The sequence below is a fragment of the Varroa destructor genome, unplaced genomic scaffold (genome assembly GCF_002443255.2).
Source record: "Varroa destructor unplaced genomic scaffold, Vdes_3.0 BEIS01000003.1, whole genome shotgun sequence".
Classification (NCBI taxonomy): domain Eukaryota; kingdom Metazoa; phylum Arthropoda; class Arachnida; order Mesostigmata; family Varroidae; genus Varroa; species Varroa destructor.
Window position 1 is genome coordinate 8,011,258 of NW_019211456.1, and position 8,462 is coordinate 8,019,719.

The 8,462-nt window shown below is 40.3% G+C and overlaps 1 protein-coding gene across 1 annotated transcript; it reads left to right on the top strand.

Moving 5' to 3' along the window:
- Positions 1-2,373: 2,373 nt before the first annotated feature.
- LOC111246927 (solute carrier organic anion transporter family member 74D-like) lies at positions 2,374-7,704 on the top strand. The gene is made up of 4 exons (XM_022797321.2): positions 2,374-4,879; positions 5,347-5,576; positions 5,914-6,034; positions 6,274-7,704. Exons 1-4 carry the CDS (start codon positions 3,356-3,358, stop codon positions 6,505-6,507), a joined length of 2,109 nt encoding a protein of 702 aa, XP_022653056.1. The 5' UTR covers positions 2,374-3,355; the 3' UTR covers positions 6,508-7,704.
- The last annotated feature ends 758 nt before the right edge of the window (positions 7,705-8,462 follow it).

The window sequence follows — 8,462 nt, forward strand, 5'->3', positions numbered from 1 at the left end:
CGTTTTCGTCGTTTTTACTCATATAAATATATATATTTAGTGCCTACTTTAGAATAGCCAACATTACCCGGTTGTAATGTGTGCAGGGAGAAGTAAGTTTGGATAAGCTTAAAGGAAATTTTCCGTATAATATCAATCATGTTTCTTCTTTCCGTTCATAATTATTTACGATTGTTGAGGGTTCTGAAAAAGTATTATAGAATCTCACTAGCCGAAAAATACGTTTCATGCCCAAGTATCGTGGCACTTTCTTCTTCTTTTCAATGCTCTCCTACCTGCTCTAGCATGATTTCCCAAGTTCTAATTATTCTTTTGGGTTAACTGTGATTGCTGCTTTTTTTAGGACTGTAAGTAATCTTATTGCCTCGCACCGTCTTATGATAATAGACCCAATTGTAGGACCGCCGTCCAGTAGCATAATTTCCTTATCTGTATAAAGATGTTGTTAATTTTACTCTATTTGGCTGAGAGGTTGAGGTGCATTTTGACAAAAACTCAAACGCGACCGGTTTCTCTATTCATATAGTATTAACTTTAAAAAAACGCAGTATCAAGCAGAATATAGGTCGAATTAATAAGAAAATAGAAAAAAAAATAATTAACTGATGGATAGTAGGCAATATTCGTCACTTTTACAACCTTGGTGATTATCCACTGCATTTTAGTAAGCTTTCTTTGCATAATGAAGATCTTAGTCTTTAACAAAAAACACTACACATTCTTCTATACGCTTAATATGTAAAGTGAATATTCATAAACGAGCTGTTTTTCTTTTTTTTTTTTTTTATTAGTTACGCACTCTAATGTGCCGCTGATGAAGTTTCGCATCGGTTTTTGCCCTACTGCCGGCTGAAGTCCATCCTAGAGAACCGTTAGAAAAAGTAAAAACCTATAGAAGTCCTATAGGCCTATAGAACCGATTAGGCTGACTACTTCCTGTGAATAAGTCACATGTACAGTACGGCAGCAGGATTAGTTTCGAAAACACGTTGGCGTCGAAAAGAACGTTTTTAAAGCATTTTTTCCAATACCGTGAGCGCCGGAAAGCGCATTCAACCTCTGTGAAGTTTATCAGTTGGTAAACAACAGATCGAAGCTTCAATCGAAAGCGTCGATTTGTTCTTTGACATGAAAAAAGAAGCTTTAAAAATGAACTAATTCTACGCAGAAGTGTACAATCACATATGATTACCCGTGGTTTTTTACCCCGTTTAGTCAATAAAAAATATTACGCTACGCCATTTTTATGCACAAAAAAAGTGTTCCAGCAAGGGGATATCGAATATAGCCACATCCGTTACGCAACATTAGTGAAGAAAGTTTTAAAATAGCGCTGGTACACACGGCGTTCTTTCTGAAGCAATGCCTAACTGTTATACCAGACGTAAAACTCAGAAACGTTTAATGGTCAAGCCCCGACGGGAGCATACGACGTGGGTCTGAAAAGCCTCTCAGTAACACTGGCGCGTCGAATTTTCTATTGAATGGTTTTTCTACGAGAAAATCCATTGGGCAAAAACTACCGCTTCTCTGCTCATACCCACAATTGTTAGGTACGTATAAGCATTCTGATGTGACGTTATGCTGAACGGGATACCTTCCCGCCCAAAAAAAAAAGGAGTCGCATCATTTCCTGCTATTTAGACCTCTTAAAATTTTATTTGTTCGATTTTATACAGTATACAGGCTACATGAAAAACAGGAATGTATGGTAATGTTTCCCCGACAAATTACATTTTTGTCCTATTGCTTGAAAAATGTATTTTTCTAGCTTGAAATGGGATACACAGCTAAGATATTTTAGGATAGCTTTTTAAAAAAAAATTTACTGAGCATCCGTTATAGACACTGACAGCATGCGAAAGGCGTACCAGTTGAGTGATGTAACAGGTTACGTATCGTTACAATAAGGTCGTCAGATATTTCCATCATATTATATGGTGTATTACTTCTAATGAAAATGGAGATTAACAGCGACAGGTTCCGCATTTGGGTCAATGAGTCGGCATATAGCTCTGCCGCTCATTAACGACAATAATTTAAAAGGGGAAAAACTAAAAAATCATTGTGAGCATAGCAGAAAGCGTCCGCCAAAGGCAGCGCCATCCTTCCCACATACAATCAGTTTTTTACTGTAGTATCGCTAGGCTCGTTAAGGCTTTAATCAGCTTATCATTCTACCCGAGTAATCAGGTAAGCTGGTGTATATATACATGTATTGTTGTTAGTAAGGATTCCCATTCCATTTGATAAGCAGAGTATGAGCGTACGGTTTTACTCGGATCTTCGCATGAGTGTCACGTGATCTACTAATCTACAGGTACCTTTACCTTGCGATAGTGTGATCCCTGTCGATAGTACAATTGACTTCAATAAAGGGAATGAACCCGAGGTGTAAAGCAGCCGTAAGGCGCCGATGATGTATTGCTGGCCATGCCCGTAGCACAATTACTTTGTGCAACAACGGCCGGTAGGTAATAATGGCCTTGTGCTTGTAGTCTTGCTTCGTACACAGACGTGGCATGGGATGGGACCGAGTTTAAAGACGTTTACCTCGCCTGGTGTAGACCAGGAGCTCCATTGGACAACGCGGTGTAACCACAACCCGATACAAGCTGCATGTCGCTAGCACTAACTGACTGGCTAGATGGTCATAGAAAGGTAAGGGCACTCATTGGTTATCTCCTTGAGTGTCCGTTATCGAATGGCGGAGGGGTGCAATTGCCGTGAGGCGCTACGCCTTTACGTCGCTTCAAACAGGAGGATAATAACTATCTGGGATTAACTAGTCTTCCTTTAGTGCACGACAAAAAGAAGATGAAAAGGACGTGTTAAGTTTAAGGCAGAGTTGAAGCTGCTCTGCCATTGTGAAACCGTGTATATATATATATTATAAGGATGACAGCAGTTCCTTTGCCAAAAGTGTTCTGGCATCACTCACCTTTCATTTTATAACTGTCATCGACGATTACAGAAGTGAGATAAAACAATGTTCCAGTTTTCGTTGTCGCCGTCACCGTCGTCTTTTGCCGCGCGATAAAATTCTTTCAAATAACGATTTTGCAAGTGCGCAAGTTTGGCCATGACACGACTGTGTTTCCATGCCAGAGGAATGCATTGCAGCGCCATCTCGTCATACAGATTATCGTGCTGCATGATCTGTAGTGAATTGAGACCTCGGATATAGCACGTGTGGCTGTGCATTTCGGTAGTAGATCGGTGTGACGTCCAATCAACCAGTGAATCTCTACGAAAAATGCTGTATTAACTCTAGCAAACATATAAGGTTACTACTCTCAGATTGTCACGTGTTTTGTTTGAAGCGGTTCTGATCTTCAATTAACAAAGCCTAGCTATGTTAAGTAAAGACTATCTATGCGGGGTGAGAGGCTTACGGCCGGGTTGGATGCAAACTTTGGCGTCAACTAAAATCTATGCATTGGTTTTTGCCGTCCTTGGCATTTTTCAAAGCGCTTATCGTTCTTACCTCATCGGCACCCTATCAACAGTAGAGAAGCGGTTCTCCATGTCATCAAAGCAGTGCAGTATGATTATGATTGGGGACGACATCTCACCTATAATTGCCTCTATATTCATCATGTTTTTCATGAAGGACTCCTCAAAAACAGCATGGATATCTGTAGGCATGATTATGTCCGGACTTGGATGTGCAGTCAGTATGCTTCCCTTCTTCTTGTTCGGAGCTGCTACCCACTACGGGACATCAAAAGCAAATGAAACGCTGGTCCCTCATTTACAGCCAACAGTTGTACCGGCAGTTCCAGTTGAACTATGTGCAGAAGATCGATATGAGGATCCTAGATGCGAGTTGCACGGCGACGACGGCTCGTTTTCGGCAATCCCGCTATGGAGTTTATTTTTTGGAAATTTCTTAAACGGAATCGGTGGAACTGTTTACTATGTTCTAGGTACGGCTTATCTAGACGATAATGTTAAAAAGAAGAACAGCGCTATTTACTTAGGCGGCGTGTATTTTGTGCGTATGTTGGGTCCGGTCCTAGGCTTTATGCTTAGTTCGCGCACGCTGCGGCAATGGGAAAGTCCGTCTGGTTCTAGCGGAGGTCTTACTCCAAAGGATCCCCGTTGGATTGGTGCATGGTGGATGGGTTACATCGTGATCGGAATCGGCCTGACCGTGATGGGGATACCTATACTATTATTTCCCAAAAAGATTCGTGCGAAGTCCGAGGCTAACAACAGAGACCGAAAAAAAAATAAATCGTTAACAGGCGACCTGCGCAGTACGCTGTCAGCTTTAATGCGGATTGTCAAATGTCGGGTATTCATGTTTCGGCTTTCAGGTTTTACAGTGGGCTATATCGCATTAGCCGGCTATTATATCAACTTCCCAAAATACCTAGAACATCAGTTTCAGCGTACGGCTCCTCAGGCCAGTACTATTACCGGACCCGTGTACCTGCTTTCGAACGCTGTCGGTATTGCAGTCGGTGGAACTATAACACATTTCTTCAAGCCTCGTCCGCAACTGGTGGCGTTGCATTCGTTTTTGGCATACGTGCTTGCCACAGCTGGGTTCTATTTACTGCTAAAAATCGATTGTCCAGTTATGGAAACAATTCTTAGTAATTGTATCGGCTGCAACTGTTCCGTCTCACTGTACACTCCCGTGTGCGATACCGTGTCCCAAAGACAGTACTTCTCCCCATGCTTCGCTGGGTGCACGCAAATTCAGAATGGATCCAAGTCATACTATGATTGTTCCTGTCTTGACATGACGTTTGGATCTACGTCGTTCACGTACATCAAGGGGCAAACGCCTGAAGTATTTCCAGGCAGATGCTCCGCAGAATGTGAAACGCCGCTACTGACGTATAGTGTTATAGTCTTTTCTATTCAGGTAACTATCCTACAGGCCTACAAATGTGGACCGTTTGGTGATGTTTAATTTTGTATGCAACGCAAAAATATGAATGATTCTATATTATTGGGTAGAGCTGTCTGTTGAACAAACTTTTCTTTATAATTTATAAAAAAGAATCGCCATGGGCGACACTGATTACGTAAAAATGGTACATTTATCCAAAACTCAACTTTTTTTTTGTCGCGGGTAAGCCTCAAATGTCTGCTCTAACATCGGGACAAAATTAGCATCTAGCATACTAGAAATATATTCTATAGATTACGTCTTAGTATCAGCTGGTACGCAATACTGTTTGGGACTATATGTGAAATCAATATTTAACCACACCTATAAAAAAAATACAAAACAATTTATAAACATTTCTCGTGAGAGTCATTCGAGTAGGTGTAACTGGTATAATCGTCCGAAATGATCGATGTGCTCATATCGTTGCGTATGTACAGGTAATTCTATCAACAACGTACGTTGGAGGAAATCTATTGTCACTACGCTCGATTCTACCCGAAGACAAAAGCGTGGCACTAGCCTTCCAGAGTGTCGTCCTAAACATATTTGCGTTTATCCCGTACCCAATCATATTTTCGTTTATCATGGATATTTCGTGCGCCGTCTGGGAAGACAAGTGCGGCAAGACCGGGGCCTGTTGGATCTACAATTTGCCTAAAATGAGAACGTACGTGTACGTTCCAACAGTTGAATAGAACGTAGATGGTTCAAACACAGTTGTCAGCTGCGTTGCTATCTATCATAAAATCGGAGTATTTCCCCCGGTGCGAGCAAATAATAAGATCACTAATTCGTGTACTTCGTTTACTGGTTACTGTTGTACATATATATATTTGGCCTGTCTCTCAAGTAAGATCCGTGTAAGGGTCTCCTTTAAAATGCCGTTTTCCGCAAAAAGTGGTCAGCCGCTGGTGCTTAAATAACAAAGTTATATTTCAACGCTTAGTTCTAAAAAACTGAAAAAAAAAACTGCTCTGTTTGTCTTACTTTTGATGACTCTTCAGGTGGATGCACATCGTCTCGTTGATCCTTCTGACCATCTGTTCGGCGTTCCAATGTTTTGTATTTATATTTAGCGGGAAAATCGTAAATTTTTACGATGATCCCGAGGATCGAAAGGAAAAGGTTGGTTAAAAATCCAATCCGAATTGAATTTTCCAATGAATGATTTTCCAATTGAATGAGCAATTTAGCGATAACGTGATATTCAAATAGCATTATACTGCCGTTGTTGTTTACTGCTTAATCGGGTGTTCTTATGTGCAGTGACGTTATATTAGAAAGTATCTATTTTGTTAATATGGCTATTTTACGCAAGGTACCGCACCGAATCCCTTATTCCTGCTAATGCATGTACTTTCCAGGAACAGTCTAATACAGGGCCGAGTGCCCACAAATCTAAGGGGAAGTGCAAACCTGGGGATCGTGATAAACCAGCTACGACACTACATATTAATTTGTTCAACGTCGCACCCTCCGAGGGCACTGACTTAGTGTTTATCGCCGCCCAGGAAACGACGCATAGCCTGACGTTTTGTGATTCCGGTGACAATGATGAAAATCAAGAGCTTATGAATATTGAACATCGGAATTGTTAGTCATGTCACGAAAGAGCCCTTACTTATTATCCCAGTTGATTTTTAAGACATTATATATAATAACTTAATTATCTCATGGTAATGATATGGACGGTTGAAGCAACAAAGTAGTTTTTCATTTACCAGAATAGAATAGCTAATTACATAATTTGTTCTAGCTAAATATATGTCAATTGAATGAGCAAAGTGAAATGTATGCGTGACTAATTTCCACTGCGTGCACGATAACATCGATGCGGGGGATTGTACGGAGTTCATAACATTTCAACTTGAAGGGTGAGTTTTCTACATATTAACCCTTCGAGAATTGTGTTAAATGCTTTTGCTTTTTTTCTTCTAGAGCACAGCTGTGTTTGGCTATATCTCGTCAAACTTCAGTTGGCTCTTGGGCATACGGTAGGCGAAATTAACAAATAATAACCCAATTCCTGTCATGCATCTAACGAAAGCAGGACGTTAATCCACAGCTACTTATTACGTTACGTCCCCAAGAATGTATGATAACATGCAGTAGCTCGTGCACCAATGAATACTCATGCTTTTTTTTCAGCATGAGAACGCTATAATTGCAGATCCTACGAGTGCGCTTCTTGGATCTCGAAGCCATCAGGCCTAAAAGTAAAAAAAAAAGCAAGACTCTAATATAGGCAATAATAATAGGCAAGACTAAAGAACTGACTGAAAATTTTATATTCACGTATAAATATTTCAAGCTGATAACACCTAGTCACTGCCCGTGATGACGAAAGTCACAGCTTCTAGCTTAGGCACTGGTCGCACCAAATTTGTAAAAATAAAAAATTACCGTTTTGACTTGAGAATTGCTAGTTTTAAAGGAACAAGGTAAAGAAATCGCTGAAGTCTCTATATGAACGTGTAGTAATTCAAAGTTTTTTGTTTTTAATAAAGGTTTGCCAATTAGAATTAGTTTGAAAAGTTATTGTAACAAGTGGCGTCGCCTTAGCGCCCGGATTAAAACAGGCAAATTATACAAAATTGGTGGACCCATTTGTTTCGATTTAAATTACAGGCTTTATACTATTTCCAGCACCAGTCTTTTTCTGGTTGTCCTGTGATTATTGTTTGGCTCTTAACGCACTAGTGCGAATTATTATGGTTTATCTAATAGGTATTTAGAAGTGCTTCGAAAAATGCTCGATATTATAAATTAAGCCGAATAAAGTGATTACTTATTTACGAACTTGCCTGTTTATTGCTTGTAACAATCGAGGTTCTGTCAATTTTTAAATGTGCAGCGGGCTTTTAAATGGGGTCCGTCTGGAATAGCCCAAGCTAGAAGAACATATGTAAAACTCTTTTGCAAGTTTTTTGTGGAGTGGAAATATAGATCTTCTTACGTCAAGGCCGAGAGCGCAAGAATTCACACAACGAGCTGGTTGCCTAGAGGCATTACCGATTCACATATGCGGCAAAAGCAATGCGCTTGCCCCGCGTCGGCATGGTACCGATGAAGACTGTCTGATACTGAAAATAACATTTCACTTGTAAAAGCGTTTATTAAATAGGCTTAAAAAGACTCTCCAAATATTCAGTCATATTTAAATTGATGGTCGTACGCAGTGAATCTAGTCAAATGATCTATCAATCTTTCACAGTTATGGTCGTCATAGTTCAGCAGAATGTTAACGGAAAACTGGCATAGATCAGGGCTTTGAGGTAAAAATCGAAGCTCGTTGGCTTTATGTGCGAAGACTTTTTCCATACATCATTCCGCGGTACATCGGTAGATTTCTTTTGACGTGCGAACAAGCATGAAATGGATGAGGACTGTTGGCCTGTATAACCTGACCTTAATGATGATTTTCATTGCAGATATTGTCAAATATAGCTGACCCTTGACTAGCTGTCCCAACATCAACCCAAACTTAAATGGAACTCGCCAAATTGATCACCATTCGCTAACCGATCGAACTAACATTCTAAGAATACGAATG